The sequence below is a fragment of the Rhipicephalus sanguineus genome, chromosome 4 (assembly GCF_013339695.2).
Source record: "Rhipicephalus sanguineus isolate Rsan-2018 chromosome 4, BIME_Rsan_1.4, whole genome shotgun sequence".
Taxonomy (NCBI): Eukaryota; Metazoa; Arthropoda; class Arachnida; order Ixodida; family Ixodidae; genus Rhipicephalus; species Rhipicephalus sanguineus.
The window spans coordinates 14,300,014-14,318,386 of record NC_051179.1 but is presented as its reverse complement, the minus strand read 5'-3'; the positions used below and the strand labels follow the sequence as shown (position 1 = coordinate 14,318,386).

Sequence of the window (18,373 nt, the reverse complement as noted above, 5' to 3'; positions counted from 1 at the left end):
CGGACAATCTTTACATCAATGTAGTCAACTCATTTCATATTCTGGGCAGTTGTCGGTCCCTTTAACATTTGAACTTTCGCCTTTTTACGCTATTGGCCTCGAGGCCCACCACGGGAAACGCCGGCGCCACCGTCGGCGTGACGTGCTTGGCAAGATCACGTGGTCTCAGCGGCCGCGTCGGCTGCTTGTGGCGCACTGCCGCGTGCTTTGAAAACCAGTTTCAAGTCCCACATGCGCTGCTGTCTGTTCAAATTCGGAAGTTTTCTCTCATTTTCTACTCAATTGAAACCATTGTAATAGAGTGGCTGCCTCCGAAGGCGACGAACATGGGGCTCTACCGCTCGGTGCCGCAGTGCCGCGGTTACGCAAAGGAGCCCAGTGTCAGCCTGCACTGGTAACCGCGGGACAAGAAACAGCGTGAAGCATGGGTTGTAAAGCTAAGAACCGGCAAGTAGCCATCCGCTACGAGTCTTGTGTGCAACAAGCACTTCCGCGACGAAGACTTTTGTTACTGCTTCGGGCCTGCGATGTTCGGTGAGTAGCAGACAGCGCGCACTGAGACGATGGCTCGCGCGCGCTTCCCGCCGGCAAATGATGCTTATCTGCCACAGGATGGTCAAAGCGCTACCTTTTGCCACGTGCGATGCCATCTCAGAACCCTCCAATGCGACCTCTTGATCGTCGGCCCCGTGCTCAGCGTCAACAAAATCGGCTGCAGATGCGCAAGTCATTGTTTAGATACGTTAACTTAAAAAACGCACAGGGTCCCTTATGCATTCGCTAAAGATGACTAGAAGGCGAAAGCCATCTTCTTCTTGTCAGTCGATATACTGATTCTCCCGCGCCCCCCTCCAAAAGCGTTCTGCGCCTAACGTGGTTTTGCACGGCCTCCGTGACCGATCACGGAGGCAATGCAAAGCGACCATGACGTGTGAATACGTCATCATGTGACGTCATAATGACGCTACATATTTTGGCGACCTGTGACGTCATGATGACGTCATATGGTGACACCATCACGTGACGATTATTTTTTGCATCACTCGTGTTGACGCCGCCGACGCGGGACGCCGACGGGCAACCTTCCCATTTGATGAGGCATGCATTGCTTCATAAGCTACATAAATTTTGCATTGCCTCCGTGATCGGCCCACCGGCCAACCCCATGTATTTTCTTGGAGCCTCATTTATTTACGTGGGAAAGATGCCACCCTGTTGGCGTTAGACACGACACTGCTGCCAAAATTGCTGGGGTACACGCCAAATAATTACTATCCTGTTTTGCGGCTGTTGGTTGCTGCAATAACTTCTATTTTATTCACCGCTATTTCAAGTTCATGTGGGTCCTAGTTCACAGCCGACGTTTGCAGAACAAGTCCGCAAACGTTACTGTATTTTCTTTCTTTTCCTAGGCGTCGCATGCTACTACATGCTCGGTCTCGTAGACTGCTTCTCCTTCCACCAGCAATCTCGAAGTGGTGAAGCTTTGGTCTATGAATTTGTTGATGACAGAGAGCGGCAAGTTCACTGGAATGCAAACGGAACGATAATTAAGGAGCATTAAAAAAGGCGTCCCATTTGCTCACGTTTTGTGTGAGCACCAAACGAAACGAATGCGCGGAATAAAGAAACATAAGCATGCAGCGGCATTTGCCCGCTGAGAAGACCGATCAATACACAGTGCGAGACAACTTATCAAATGACATTGAAACGTACCCGAATTTGGACCAAAAAAGAAAAAAAAACACTGAATCGTCCGGACGGCAGATCACAAAGTTGCCATGCGCACCGACGCCGCAGTTGTAAGGAAATTGTTTTTGAACTGCTCTGATAGCGTCCGCGCAACAGTAGTTGTTTGTTTACTCACAAATTCTCATATTTTGCGGCCTAAAGTTCACAGCGCGATGCCAAAACGCGCTCGTAGCAAAAGCGAAACCATCAGTACGAACATACATGCAGACGCTCATACATGCAGAGGCACCGTCAGTCGTCGCGAACCCGTGCGATCGCTGGCTTGGGGCTTCTTTCTGTTATGCTCCGTTTGGTTATACAGGCAGTCTACTCTAACGAGATATTTCACATAGTTTGCACTCAGCGAGTGACTACCTTCACGCAAGAAGCCGGTTCAAGGGTCTCTGACGCGGTGACAGCGTGAAGCGGGTGCTCGGTTTTCTGCAAAGAGACAGCGACTGTAGACTATCTTGTGCTTTCAGTCCGTCGAAAATGATTATTTTGACATTAAAGAACACAGTTCATTTTGAAAGTACTTACAGAAATGCCCTGGTACAAAACGCCCTGGTGTTTTTGTAGAGCGCCGACAGCAAAACCTATGGGGAGCGCGCCGGCGGTATCCTGCCTAGCACGCAATCGAGGCGCGTCCGATAGAGGGCGACTCCGTAACTCCTCGAGGCCAATATCAGGGATCTCAAACACACCTCAGCTAACGGGCCGCATTCACGAAAATTTACTCCCGCAAGGGCCCGGACAGTAACGCAGCTAAAAGCGCGAGGGGGGGGGGGGGTAGAGGGGCTAGGTCGTACCAAATATCAGCCAGCGTTGCCATTTAAAAGAAGAGCTTTCCCATATGTTACACATGGGTCGTTTCTGAAGTTTATTTGGCGGCAGGATTCCAACAACATACCGATACCTATCTTCAACATGAGTAAAATCAGGACGCCGATTTTGAAATATAGAGTTTTGTTTCACGGTTAAGTATCAACACATGGTGGCAGCAGGGGATGCCTGACGACAAAAGAGCTTTAGACCTGCCATGCTTGTGTAGCTGTGTAGCTTAAGAACATACTTATAAAGAAAATGAAAAATTGGGACGAAGACCGTCATGTGCGGGCCGCGGGCCATTAGGAAGAGGCCCACGGGGCGCGTGTTTGGGTCCTCTGCTGCGCTATACAGGTATAGTGTGAGACAGGCCCGTAGCCAGGGGGGGTGGGCCCAGGGGGCCCGCCCCCCCCCCCCCCGAAATTTTGATGACACATGGTGTTTTATCGAAAATAAATAATGAAACTAGGCGTTTTTCTCAGATATATATAAGTCAAGGCTTTCAGCAAGTGCCCCCCCCCCCCCCCCCCGAAAAAAATTCCTGGCTATACGGCCCTGGTGTGAGAGCTACGTGACACTGCCACAACACCGTTGGAATGTGCAGAATAGCATAGGTTCAAACAGCATATGGCGTGAGGCAAAATATATTCGCTTGACGAAATATCAGGCTTGAAGAAAGACAATTACGAATTCCGTGCCGCGTGATGTCCCTTTAGCTCGAACCATATAGACATCCAATGAGTAAGCGTCGAGAAGCTTATTCGCGCCTTTATTACCAAACTGTAACAAACACAGAAAATAGATCTAAATCGCTTCGTCCACCTCCTGCCAGCCCTACCCGCGTAGTGCAGTGGTCACTTCTACCAGTACAACATCGTTAGGAAGGCATAGAACATTATGATACGGAAGAAAAGAAAAGCGCGGTGCAAGCCGTGCATAACATACACTGCTGAAAACTGCAAGCAGAAGCCCCCAAAGAGGAGTTTTATAGGTGATACTGAAGAGTGTCACGACGTTCGGGAACGATACAAATGAAGGGATAAGCTGCACAGCTACATTCATTCTGCAGAGGTGCACAAATGCATCCTAAATTTGCTCCAGTGGTGGAAGTTAAGAACAACGACTGCCGACGCCTTCACATTTCGCAAGGCAGATGTGCACCCCTGCGGCTAGCGCATGCAGTGCGAGAAACTTTAGCGTGGCAGGATATGTGATACAACGGCGGATGGCGTGCTTAAAGCCGTAATCTCTGATAATTTGATTTTTTGCACAATAACACGTGAAGAAATAAACTATAAAATATGCCACAAAAGACTTATGGACTGTATATAGTAGCCGTGATGATATATTAAATATATATGATATATGAAAAGAATGCTACCACAGATACTTTTTTCGTCCTTTCGGCTGTCTATACGTATTTCTAAAAGTACACGTGGTGCACACGGTTCGTTATAATTTTTATCTAGGTTAGTGTACATACAGCAAGGTAATAAACTTGGCTTTCTTCCTCCATCTTGCTGTGGCAAAGTACTACCATGCTGAAGACATGTGTTACATATCCAGAAGGGTGCATGATTTGCTTTGTCGTTAGAGCATGTTTTAAATTTAAGTAAAGAGCGCAATGAGAGCGTTGCGTTCTCTGTCTCCTCTGTTTCTATTGCACTTCCTATCGAAACTGAACTCATGCTGCAAATCACTTTCCTTGCTGCAATATCTGCTACAAAACGCTCTTGACGATCCCCATTGCATTAGCAAAGAAAAAGAAAAAAAGTTATATTATACCATTGCAGAACAAACGTTCATTGTACCCAGTATGTCCTAAACTATTTCCACCGTGAGCCCGTTTTTACACGAAATTACCGTAGGTTTAAGTAGAATTGTTAGCTAAATATTCGCCAACAAAGCGTAGATATTTACTACTTAAACCACTTTGCTGTAGATTCTATGTTCTGGCAACACCACCTATATTATTGGCTCGGGCCTCTGTCGGGCCTGATCTGCCATCGGGCCGGGCCGGGCCGGGTAGGCGAAATTTTTTCTCGGGTTCGGGCCGGGCTCGGGTCGCGTATTGAATCACCGGGCCGGGCTCGGGCGGGTAAACGTGAACGAGTTCCGGGCCCGGGCCGGGCCCGGGCCGAAAATCACGGCCCGTGCAGTGCTCTAAGCTGCAGCTCTGGCTTGGGCGCTATCAAAACCAGACAGTGTGTCAGTGTCATGTCGAGGGAAGTGTTGCCACGCTGAATATAATTGTAGCATCAGTGGCAGATCCATCGGAAGGAAGGGGGGGGGGGGAGGGGTGCAGTAGGGACGGTCGCCCCGTCCCCCAAAGCCGGTGTCAGCAACCGGCTGGGCTATCACTTTGGTGAGATTGATATGTAAACTGAAGAAAAGTGGTGATAGAAGTGACGGTATGGGTGGGGGAGGTATGCTTCGAAAATGTGAATTCCTGGTAAATTCTTCCAGATAGAAAAGCACGCAACCCCCCCCCCCTCCCCCACCACCACCACCTCATCCCATGCGTTCCTTTCTTTGGGTCTTTCAGCGCAACTCACAAGCACCAAACACGCTTACACAAGATTTTGTACAAAATATATATCTGCTGTTTTCCTGTAAGTACGTTTAGGTTACGCAAGCGAACAATAATCGTTTCAAAATAGGTCGCCGCGTTATTTTCTAGCTCTGCCGTTGAGCCGAAGCTGAAGCGTTTTTATGGAACAAACATTCGAACGAATGAACTTTCCGTTCCACAGACGGACGTTAGCTTGGCGCTCGAGGTGGTGCACCGAGAATGTCGGTTAGATATTTTCTGGGTATAGCTGCTTTGCAGCATGCTATAGGCGTGAAAGTACAGGTGTAATTTTTATGCCTGCAACTACACCGTGAGGTAAGATACGCGCAAGAAACATCAGCATTACGCTTTGTTGTTGTAATAAAGGGATTTAGGAATGCCTGTTGGTGATCACGCAAGCATGCAATTACAGGCAATTTGACTATAGAGACATTGGTGTCAGGGCAGACTACGTTACGAGAAGCTGACCAGCTCCGCGATGAAGAAGGTTTGTTATGGAATACTATTTGTTTGTGCATCTCGGCTACCAGATGCGGCTGTATGCTAAACAAAAGCTACACATTGGTAGCAGTCATTGAACATTGCATTTACGTCAGATATTTCATTAGAAGCAAAGTTGAAATGTGTTACAAGCATTCGCGGAGGCAGTCTTCTTTGACAAAGAGTCCGCGTTTGCAGTCAACTCGCGACCCCATCTAGTGCTCATTTATTGTCGTATATACATTAGTGAGAGTAGTAAAATAGTAATTAGTAACCCCCCCCCCCCCGCCTCCAAGACACACATACACACATCCATTTCCATGCACGATTATTTGGAAATACCACTGTTCTAGTCAATATAACCAAAACACACAGTCGAACGATGTCACCTACCGAGTCTACTTGTGTTATCCATCGTGCCGTTGACTTCTCAGATGTATTACAAACGAAGTATATGCTGCTTTGCGTCGGATGGAGCGCACGCACTATTTCTTTTTACACCATCACACAGTGCAACGTATCTTGAAGTCGGGTTGTGGGACGATCACATCCTGCGTTGTTTTACGCTCTATACTACGCACAACAGCAGTACGAACACAAAAAGAGAACGTGACAGGGAGAAAAAAAAAAGTGCGACGGCCAGCAGGAGCTGTCACGGTCAGAGCGATTCCATTAGAACACATGTGTTGCCATCTGTCGGCTTGCGAGTGAAAGGAGAATTGGGACGACCCGCTTAGCCGGCGAAATTGCAGCGAGGCCAGCTGACCCCCGCGGGCATTCAACTAACGAGAAAAGCGTAGATACTTCGTCCATCGATGGCGCGTTTTTGTCATTTTGACAGAAATGTCGGATGCCAGCTTACACGTTGAGGCCGCATTTTATTTTATTTTTTTTCCACTTAAACATTTTACGTATTCTTTGTTTCTTTTTCTGCCGCTTAGTCGCAGACAATCCTATGCACTCACACGGCCGCTCGCAACGTGTGAGGGTTGCGTTATACGCGCAACCGGTCTGCGGATGAGGTCACCGCTGCCAGACCGGTCGTCTCCAGGAAGCGCATAATGGGCGAGTGCAGAAAGAGAGCACTTACTGGGGTGTGCCCCAAGACGAAACGAACAGAAAGTGAGAGCTCTTCGCCGAAGGGCGCGCGCTCTGCTGTGCGATCAATGCGGTTCCAATACACGCGTCTAAATACCTTCGCTCCACTATTATGCAATCACACCTAAATTAAGCCTCTGCTTCTGGTGAGATTTCGCTACCCTGGCATCGACCAATCGTTCCGGCTGCCTTGTCGCCTTTTGTTGGGTCAACTTAGCTCTCTGCTGCCACCTCAGCTTCTTCGTTTGTCTGCTCGCTAACTCTGTATTTTCTTATTTATTCGCCGCGCCATCAAATCTTTCTATCCTGAACCTCGGCACCCCTCCCCCCCCCCTTTTTAAGAGCGAAATTGTTTATGTTAGCAGTAATTTGTGCGGCCTATCAGAAAACTACCATCATCATGAACGGGTATGTGCCACAGAATTTGGGCAGATCCCACTACTCGCCACTGGTTCACTAAGAGAGAGAGAGAGAGAGAGAGAGAGAAAGCTATAGAAAGAAAGGAGAGAGAAAAATTGAGAGAAATTATGGGAATAAAGACATAAAAAGATAGAAAGACAGAAAAAGAGAGAGAAATAAGCAGAGAGAGAAAGACAGAAAAAAAAGATCAAAAGAGAAATGAAAAAAAGAGAGAGAGAGAGAGAGAACAGCAGAGATAAAGAAAGGGTCGTTCTATGAGAGGTGCGAACGCTCGGCTCTGGAGTTTCTGCATCCGTGTCCTGACTAACCTAGCTAAAGCCTAGCAATAACCTGGAAGCAACCAGATAAGACTCCAGAATCGCCCACTTTCGCAGTTTCAAGCCTTGCGCGACTTAGTGCAAGCATCGCGAATTTTTTTTTTTCTTTTCTCCAGTGTGAGCTACCGTTTCGGTGGTAATTAACACTATAGCGCAAGCATAAAAAAAAGAAGCTCGTATAGATAATAAGACTTGCCATGCAGAAGGGAAGCGCATGACAGCAAACCTCTACAAGACTCAAGCACTGGACACTTATTGAAAAAAGAAAGAAGTGCGACACACACAAAAAAAGTAGCGGGCATTTTAAAACTGCCAGGCGAGAATTAGACACGCGCATTAAGTGAGGGAGTGGCTAGAAGGTGAAATCTCGTGAGGGCATTTTGCCTTCACCTCGCGAACACAACAGTTGTGAAGGTCTGCTCACAGACATTTTTCTCAGTAATGGCGATATGGACGCTCCACGCTTTTCAACAGTAAAAAAATGTCACTTCACAAAAGAATTTAAAGGAAAAAAATGGGCTCCGCACACTTTCTTCTTAATGAGAGTCTCAGTGTTGCGGGACATGGCAGCTCCGGCAAGGTAGTTTTAGCGCAGACGTGCATACACTTTCTCCTTCGATAAGATTGGAACATCCTCGAACAGACACTACACACGAGCACGAAAATATGTATGTGCCTTCAGGTACCGGAAGAGCATTCGAAAGCTCAGAAACGAGCTTGAATGCATTTTCGCAACTACTCCGACCAAGCACGAAATAAAACGTTAGTGTCTACGTAAAAAAAGCTAAATGAGATATAAGAACCAGGAAAGGAATTCTTAGGTGCAATACAGGAACACGGATAAAAAGAAAACATGGACAAGCGAACACTTTTTCGACACGCCTTGCGCCTAAGAACTCCTACTCCTATAGCTATGCACCAACTAGCCCGACAGCAGATGTTACTGTGATATAAGAAAGGAAGATCTTGGCATCAAACCTTTTTTGTTTGTCACAAGAAGATGTACTTTTATACTAACAGTGAGTGTATGTATCTCTAGCTTTATAAATATTATCGCAAGCGTTGCCGATAAGACGTGTCGACTACATAGACGGAAGCTCTGAGAGGTAAGTTAACCGGATTGTCATTTTTAATGGCATGGCAGTGGCATTCCATAATGTAAAAAGGACACTCGACCTCTTCCACCTGCATAAGGCACGTGGTCCGGTTAAACGTCGCAGAAGAGCTAATAATAATAATATGCGGGGCTTAAACGTCCCAAAACCACGATATGATTATTAGAGACGCCGTATATGGGAGGGCTCCGGAAAGTTCGACCACCTGGGGTTCTTTAACATGCACCCAAATCTAAGTACACGGGCCTCAAACAATTTCGCCTCCATAGAAAATGCAGCCGCCGCGGCCAGGATTCGATCTCGCGACCTTCGGGTCGGCAGTCGAGCGCCATAACCACTAGACCACCGTGGCGGGGGGCCGAATAGCTAAATGAGGCATTTACACCACTAGTGGCATGGTCATACCATCACGCACGCTTTTTTAGATTGTACCAATAAAGTGTGTAGTTTCTGAGCACCAGTATTCCTTCCCTGAAATGAAATGGAAATGGTACCGCGGTTCAGTTAGAGTCTCAAAATAAACTAAAACGCATAAGAAACGATGACCATGCGAAACTACCAACGAACAGCTACCAGTTAATGTTTAACGTGCACCGAATACCCGGAAAGCGAGCGCTCGTTTTTTTTTTCTTTTTTTTTTTCGCTCTTTGTCTTATCGCGTCGCAATCGAAATGCGGTTTCCGCGTGGCGTGAAATCGCACCCTTGACCTGGTGGTCAGCTGCAGAGCGCCGTCATCGAAGCACCTTGGCGGGACTACGTATAATGAAACAGACCGATGTCTCTTTTATGCAAAAACGTGTCGACTCTGCCGGGACAGTTCCCGTTCCCGACGAATTAAGAGCAGAAGAAAACTTGTATGACGACTCTCTTAAGAGTCGTCCGCGTTTGTTGATGTGGCACTTCTCGGCGGTAGGAAGTTGGCGACGAGCGCCATATCGCTCCATCGATATTGTTGTTTTCTAAAGCTAATTAATGGCCCGGCACGTTGCCTGAGACGCCATCACCGATGAAAAGGGCGAGGAAGTGCACTGCGTGCGCGTGCCCCAGGAATTCGTCAGCGATGGCTGCCCTGCTGCTTCTCTTGGCGCCACTGCTGGTTGCGGTGACGCCGGCCGCCGGCCAACTGCAACGCGTCGAGATCATCCAGGATCCGCCACCGTTCGTGCGTGAGTAGGGGACGTGCGGTGAAACAACCTTATCGGGCGGGTCCAGCGTTGTATAGTGCCACGGAACACGTGATAGTCGAAAAGCACGATCCTTCCTTGATTTACACGTTATTGACGTTGTTATCATTTACTTGGCTTTCCAATGGAACACGTACGACTTAAGAAATGCCGTAATGGAAAGATCCGTAGTAAACTTACGTCCGTCAATAAGACTTGCCGTTGGGTGAGGTGGTTATAATCCGCATAAGATATTGTAGAGAAAAGGAAAACAAAATAAATAAGGGGGAGGAGAAGACAATTTACAAGGCGAGTTTTAACATCAACAAACTTATTTTGAAAAAAAAAAAATTCCACAGCAGGAAGACAACCGCACGGGCATGCATGCAGTGGCTACTTCGTTAACACAATGGCATAACAAAACGCGAATTCGCTATTACTGATGTGTCGCCTATACTTTCTGTGCCCTTAATGTGCTAAGCGTTCAACAGTGTAAAGTTATACGTGAGACGTCAGTGTATTTCTTTATTAGTGAATCTGAGATATTTGACATGAGGTTATGTTAATGTGTACAGCTGCTGCACGCATGTACGTTTGGTTGTCCTGCTGTGGTGTGTTTTCGAACATAAATAAGTGTATGTTAATGCATGACCTGTCGCATCCTCCTTCGTCTTCATTGTATTCTTTTCCACATTGCGCTGACATGCGTTATAATGAAGCTTACGTCCTGAAAGTATCGGTACATGAGCGTTTATGCAGTCTGCTTCCTTCGGAACTCGACCATCGCAGCCTTAAGGAGAATCAATCGCATTAGCAGAACGACATACCCAACAAGCCACTTCAGCATCCGTTATTTACACGCACATCTGTTCCCAGCATTGTGCGCCGTTGGCTGCAACCACTTCGGGAATGCTTGCGCTGTAGCGGCATCGCCATCTCTAAAACTAAGACACCGTTGCCGAGATCGCACGATATCGATTCGGGACATGTTGCAAGAGAGCGGCTGAAAACGCCGGGTTCGTTATGGAGCTATTGAGCCATAGTTTTATCACAAGACGAAAATACAGTCCCATTACAAGACGAACAATTTTCCTCGCTTAAAAGGCGCTCGCTGCTTCTCCAACTTTCAACAGAAAGCACTCCCTGTAAAAATTGGCGGCTGACGCGTGCACACATGGCGAGCCAAATGTTCCATTAAAATTGAAACGGCGCTTCCTAATTTCACGCTTCAAATCGCCGTGTTTACAGGACTGCGCCGAATCCCCGGCGGTAATCGATCGCGTCTTAATGTCTTCCCGGGAACTGGTTGGCGCTTATCTGGAGCAGCTTCTCCTCGCGATATTGTTTTTAAAGTTTGTTTGTGGTCTGGTGTTAAACGAAACCGCTGGAAACCCAACGGTTCCAACGTTTGGCGCACAAAAGAGTTACATCAAGAGAAAGAAAAAACTGCTTCCTACTGTTTGTTGAACTTTTCGTGTTAGTCTTGTCCCATTGTCTGTAGTGGCTGCCGTAAATACAACTTGCACTGTAATTGTAGCTGTAAACCAAACTTTGATTTTATTACGCCTACGCACTACAGCTTAATATAAATATAATGAGCTTGCAGTCGTTGTTTGGAAGCAGTAACGTTAACTCCCGTTATTCAAGAAGAAAGCCTGTTTGAAAGGCACTGCCACGCATGACATTGTCATGCTTTCAGCTTTTCGCCAGTGAACATCTCCAGATTCTGTTCTTTTCTGGGAAATAACGTTATTTTATTTTATCTGATGACTACTGAAGGAATCGGAGACGTCCAGGTAGCCACAATGTCTAACGCCTGCGAACACTATACAAATGATAGTGTTAAACGCCAAAGCGTACCATTTGATTTGAGGCAATTCTACAGCTGCCAGAGATGCGCATACTGTTCGCAGCTTCTGCTTGGCACTTTAAGGCTACAAGCGCTCAGATCAAGATGATGCTTGAACAGCTTGATATTTCTTGCTTAGTGATACATTTTCGAGAATACCAGAAGCAATGCAGGAAACAGCTTCTGGCAAATATTTGGTTCTTGAAGACGATATATTTTATGGCCTTTTTCTTAGGCCCGCATACCATGTCTGCTTTCTGACGACAAAATGGAGACCGTTCTTGAAGGAAGCGCACTTTCTCACAGAGCGTCTCAGTAAAGTCGCGTCACTTCACTTACCATGTTTAGGGTGTGTCCGAATTCTGGCCAGCATCGTAGACAGTCTAGCTTATAGCTTAGAAGGCAGCATCGAGACCGAGTCGCCCGAGTGATGGAACACGTCTGGATGACACTCGGAGAAATCCACTAAAACGTGAAAATGGGAAAAACTGAGAGGCAGAAAGCAGACGCAGAGGTGGCTTACTTGACGTTTAATATCGAAAAATATTCCTCCTGCCAAGGTTATACAGAGCATGCGCAAAAGTACCTAAACAGACTACTATGCTAATCTTACTGATGCAAGTCACCACTGTTCAAGACATTCAGCTCATTACTGGTCAAAAGCACAAAAGGAGCGGTTACAGATTTTCAGGGCCAAATTTACAAATATCACACGCTATCTATCAATTCTGTTTCACTCTGCGTCTTAGCCTTAGTTACAACTGATAATTTTCTATACAGGGGAGTTGTAGGTATCAGTATCGGTAGGTAATAAAGTGTATCAGTTGTACATAAGGCTAAGACGCAGCGTGAAAGAGAATTGATAGAAGCGTGCGGCATTTGGAAACTCGGCCCTGAAAAATGTGTAAACGCTCAGAGCTTCTGTGCTTTTGACCAGTAACGAACGTGAATTTTTTTTAACAGTGGTGACTTGCATCAGTAAATAAGTATTGTGTTTTGTTAGGGTCACTTTTGCGCATGCTTTCTACAACCTTGGGAGGAGGAGCTTTCTCGATATGAAACGTCAGTTGTTAGTAAGCCATTTCTGTGTTACTGTGTCTGCTTTCTGCCTTTCAGTTCTATTTTTTATATTATTTCCACGTTTTAGCGGCTTTCTTCGAATGTAACGATGTACTAACTTGCCCAACAAGCAACACTCTTAAACGTCTGTGTGACATGACGCCACCTCACGTATACAAGAGAAAGATGAGGAAAAGAAATAACTTACAGTTAGCGCTCAAGAAAGCGCCTACTTCTTGGCATGCGACCATACCGGCGAGGTCCAAGCATTTAGCTCAGCCGCCATATTGTTTGGACAGCAAAGCAGCCTGCACCGTATTTGTCTCTGATGCTGTCTTCTAATAATATATGGCGTTTTACGTCCCTAAACCACGATATGATTATGAGACGCCGTAGTGGAGGACTTCGGAAATGGCGACCACCTGGGGTTCTTTAACGTGTACCTAAATCTAAGCACACGGGCCTCTAGCATTCTGCCTCCATCGAAATGCGGCCGCCTTGGCCGCGATTCGATCCCGCGACCTTCTAGTCGGCAGCCAAGCACCATAACCATCAGACCACCGCGGCTGGTTGCTCTATCACCAACGTTAACCTAAATCCAATAGAGATTACGTAAGTCCTTGCATTCCTTTGTATTCTAGTCGGGTGCGGCTGGCAATGAATCGAAAGCTACGGGGTCGGAGCTTCTGCCCATGTACTCCTACGCGAAGTAGTCCGCCCAGGTGCGCGTTTCGCACCGCCAAGGCGTTGGCACCGCTGTGGAAAATGATGGCTGCGTGCAATCAGAGTTTGATATCGACGCAGGCGCCACTTAGCGTTCCAGGTACTTGTAAAAGGGGCGACTTTGTCACGCGTACAAGAACGCAAAGTGACAACGTATCATGTGAAACAAATACAAGTACTTCACTGGTGTGAGCTGCGTCCTGTTTCAAATACCTACGTGTAGAACATAAAGGAGTATTTTTTTATATCTCATGCAGAAAATACGGACACAATTGTGGGACTACATTCATTAGCGGTAGGATACGCACGATTTGGCTCAGTAGCATTCGCTTCATTGCCAAGAAAAGTAGTCCGCGGGATAGAACTCTCCCATGATGGAGTGGAACGCAATTTTTTTGCTGTTAGTAACTACAACGGAAAACGAAAAAAATTATTGCCGGAAGGAGCTTCATGTTATATGCCTTCTGTCAATTTCGCTTAACAAGTGTGGAAAAGCCTTTCAGGAAGAAACCGGGCGCGAAGAGCGATTATCGCGTTTTCCGATGCGCAGAGGAAGGTCCACCGATGCTGATGAACATGGTCAACATGATGGAGCGCGTGATGAACGAACTCGTGCCTCAACCTATGATACCGATGATTGGCGAGCCGGAGCTTGCCGCTGGTCCAGTAGTACCCGGTCCTTTTATTCCCGGTCCTATTGTGCCCGGTCCTGTGATCGCCGCAGCTGAGGAGGTCAGCAACGAGAGCCGCAACAACGAGTCCGCCGAGCCGCAGCCAGTGGACGTGGCCATCGACATCAAAGTGGTGCCGTTGGGCGGGCCTGGCTCCGACCTGGGTGGCATCATCCTGCCGCTACCGCGATTTCAGCGGGAGGTTTGTCCACGCTGAAAAATTAACCGCACTTCACATCTTGCGGGTGTAGCTAACCCTTTCAGTCATTGCGTCACCATGTAAAGGTTCACATCACATCTTTGAATATACAAAGTATAGTGACGAGAATGCAAACTATATATTGAACACCACGCTGGACGGTTAAGACAACTACCTACTAACCGAAAAAAATAGCTAAGTTACTTGAGTACGCAATGTAAGAGCAATAATAGCAATTGTTGGGATTTAACGTCCCAGAATCACCATATGATTATGAGGGACGCCGTATAGTGGAGGGCTCCGGAAATATTCGCCGTCTGGTGTTCTTTATCGGGCACCTAATCTAAGTACACGGGCCTCAATATTTTCGCCTCCATCGAAATGCGGCTGCCGCAGCCGGGATTCGACCCCGGAACCTTCGGGTCAGCAGTCGAGCACCATATCCTCTAGACCACTGTGGCGGGTGTGCATCAGTGTGGTTAATCTGTGTTCTTTCTTGAATCAGAAGGCTGCCAAATGAGAAATTACCGAGGAGAATTATTGTAAAAAATGTCATTTCTTTTTCATTTGTAAAGCTCGCCACATGTCAGAGGAACTTATCCCTGGTAAACTAACTTTCGAAACTATAAAGGCTGTCCACCACGGTGGATCAATGGTTACGGTGCTCGGCTGCTGACCCGAAGGTCTCGAGCTCGATCCCGGCCGCGGCGGTCGCATATAGGTGGAGGCGAAATGCTAGAGGCCCGTGTACTGTGCGATGTCAGTGCACGTTAAAGAACACCAGATGTTCGAAACTTCCGGAGCCCTCCACTACGGCGTCCCTCATAATCATATTGTGGTTTTGGAATGTAAAACCCCAGATATTATTGGAGTATAAAAGCTGGCCAGTAGTTGCCCAAACTTTTGTTACATGTGTCGGAATCTGTTATGTTGTTTTCGCTATATCTTAAGGAAAATGTACAAATTTATAGGTCTTAAGAAAACCTAATTACATTTTACATTGATGTCAAGGCACTTGAGCCATTTTATAACAAAGCTGAAGTATGTCTATACAGTGAGTGTCTCTTTGCATAGGTTCCACGCAGTTTCAAAATCAGGATAAGCTTTATTACCATTAGAATGCGTCAGATCAGATGCACCAAGATGGTGTACGCATGAAGAGCTAAGACTCAATGAGGAACCTGGTATAACATGCAATGAATAATTTATTTGTTTAGTGGAGCGTAAGTGGGTAGCCACAATAACAAGAAACAACGTATTAGTGATACTTAAGACCTTTATTTTTCATTTCCTATGATGTCACTATTTTCATTCAACTTGAGTAAACGCTAGAAAGCGTGCCGTAGAAGTACATAGCGATTGGTAGAACCGCCGGGCAGTCATTTGATAAGGAAAGTGGGTAGATACCAAAGCAGAATATAAATAGCCTGGCGGACGAACTAGGTTATGAAATTCGCAGGTTCGTAGCAGGGCCGGTATTCACAAAACTATGCCTGCGTAAGCTTATTCCTCGATTTGCCATCATGACATCACTATACGGCAGTCTTCTTTTTTTTTTTTGCCACGCCATTCGATATTAGCGATCGGTCTCCGAATGCTGACCGAGCAGGAAAAAACCTTACGTAAGAGAAGTTGTGTGAGCGTGGTCCCTGCTGTGAAATTGGTACTTCTCACATCGAAGGGAGTCAACCCTGATTGTCAAAACGAGACTTCGGCGTAAAGGTAGCCTTAACTATGAACTAGGTGTTATCACGAGATCGTGGAAGCACATAGGCGTGCGCAGGATTCCCCATCAGGGGGGGGGGTTCATCGCAGCGCCCCCCCCCCCCCCTTGCGCACACCTATGTGAAGGCAGGCTGCCGAACTCCTCGCGCTCCGGCCCAAGATGTCAAGAAAAGTATCCACCACAAACTATTGTGCCGAACGACCTGTAGAGCATTCCTTGCTCGCGGAAGACTGCGCGATCAAACTTAATTCAGCAGCCGCATTACGAGTGTAGTAAGCTTCTTCATGCGTATCTCATGGTTTCTTCTTGGCACGATCGGTATGCCAACCATTGTACAAAGGCAAATAGACAAATACAAAAACGAATAATAGAAACAAAGGCAGTAACCGTACCTCTCGTCGTCATGCATGCCTCTGGCTTTTGTGCGCTTCTTTTTATCATTAAACATCAACTCGTTCTGGGGTCCGTATCCCATTACAGTGCAGTGGTTATCTACAGAAGTTGTCTTAAGCTATGCCGTACATGGTGATCGTAAACGCTAAATTCCTGCTTGGATTTACATCGGCGTCCTGTCATGTTAAGTGAACCGGAGAAGCTGCTATTCTTGCTATTGACTCACAAAGATTTCCAGCCATCACGTTGCGCCTTCAGCTACACCGCCTCCTACTCGCTACTATACACGCGCGTCGTGTAGCGTGCGCGGTGCGTACGACACTAGGAATATAACCCAGGCGTGCTCGTGGAAGTGTCAGTGAACGTGCTCTGTCCTCACGTACGCCGAAACGTGCCAGTAGCGGCTTTGATATCGAACGACGCATTAAGATGGAAATGAGTTATCGAACGCTTACAAAAGAGACGTGCAGGGAATGGTGCGAACAGGTACAAGTAAATCGCCGTACATTTGATGCGAGTCGGCTTGCCTATATATAAGAAGAGCAATTCCTTGGGCAAGTTGGTGGTTAATGTCAAAGGCTAACAGCTCAGAAACGACAAGGACAAAGGAGGGCAACTAACCACGGCGCTTCGCCCTTGTCGTTTGTACGCCTATACATATATGCATACGTCAAGACAGGGCGGGTGCTGGGCTCAATTGAAATGCTGCCTTTCAAGTAACGCATGGTCCGAAAAATGAGTGATTGTGCAAGGGTTGTTGTTGCTGCTCTTAAGTACCATCAAGTCACTGTCCAGTCCTCATGACACCATGAATGCATGAACACCAGTGATATCTATTTAATTTAAAACCAAAGAACTTGATCGAGGACGTCATTGTTCGATTGAGGATATCTTTGTTAAGCACCACCATACGAAGCCAACAGATAATAAGGCCAAGAAAAACGTAAGGGCGCTAATTTTGCGTTTTAATGGAAGTGTGGCATTTATAGGACAAAGTGAAGCTAAAGTGCAGGAAAGAACAACGAGCTACCAGTGGGATACGAACCCACAACCTCCACATTACGCGTGCGTTGGACTACCAATTGTGCTAAAACGACCGTTCCGCTGTCCGCTTTCTCCACTTTAATGGTTAGTTATCTGTGTAACCCTAGGAGTCTTAGTCAGTGCCACTTGCAGCCATGGTGGTAGATGTGAAACGTTCATTTTGTCTTCCTGTACGGCTCTTCAAGGACTTAGGTGGAGTGCTTTATAGCGCACGCAACAACGACCGCAGTATCGACGGGCAATCGATTGCATAAGCCATGAAGTGGTGCCTATAGGTAGATGTATGCACAGCTGTTTCCTGCGTGTGATGGGACTGTGGAACGCATATGAGAGCGAGTTTGTCCGCCCCCCCCCCCTTTTTTTGTTATACGCAGCCCGTTGCCTCGGCCTCCAAAGGAAAGGGCATGCTGAGAAAGAGGCACAACGCAACAACATCTTCGACTGGTCACGCCAAATCTGGGCATCGTAAGGTGGCCTCCTGGAGGTGATCAGGGCAAACAAGTCTCACCCCGTGCTGCTACCCGTCTCCAACAGCGACGTCAAGACGAAGAAAGAAACGAAGGACAAACCGTCCCCTACCCCATCTTCAAGCTCAGCAGGTGCTCGAGTCGAACTTTAACTTCAAAAGCGATAGGTAACAGTTCAGGATGTCGAAAATATTTCGGGGCTCTTAACAACCTTGCTTACACGATCTGTCTGCTTGCCGAGTTTGGATCTGCTGAATATTGTTATTTTTAGTGCAAAAATAACAACGCGAGAAAACATGTGCATGCCCGAGGCGCCACGGTATCTTGAAACATAAGTTCTGGGCTTTCACGTGCTCATGCAACGATGTGATTCCGAGGTACGCCATGCTGGGGGAATACGGATTGATTTTAACCAGCTGAGGTTCTTCAACGCGCACTTATATCTAAGTACACGAACATTTTTACATTTAGCCTCGCCAATATTCATCTCGCCAATAGCTCGCACCAAATGTAGCTTTAA

At 46.9% G+C, this 18,373-nt stretch overlaps 1 protein-coding gene across 2 annotated transcripts in view; it reads left to right on the top strand.

Annotated features, from left to right (window-relative positions):
• Positions 1-9,448: 9,448 nt before the first annotated feature.
• LOC119389444 (uncharacterized) overlaps positions 9,449-18,373 on the top strand; it is a 36,904-nt gene continuing 27,979 nt past the window's right edge. Inside the window, exons 1-3 of one of the 2 annotated variants that reach the window (XM_037656704.2) lie at positions 9,449-9,725; positions 13,904-14,226; positions 17,761-17,985. In XM_037656704.2, coding sequence (XP_037512632.1) covers positions 9,566-9,725; positions 13,904-14,226; positions 17,761-17,874 — 597 coding nt within the window. In that variant the 5' untranslated portion in view covers positions 9,449-9,565 and the 3' untranslated portion in view covers positions 17,875-17,985. The remainder of the gene's footprint in view (positions 9,726-13,903; positions 14,227-17,760; positions 17,986-18,373) is intronic. The other variant, XM_037656703.2, reaches the window with a different exon arrangement.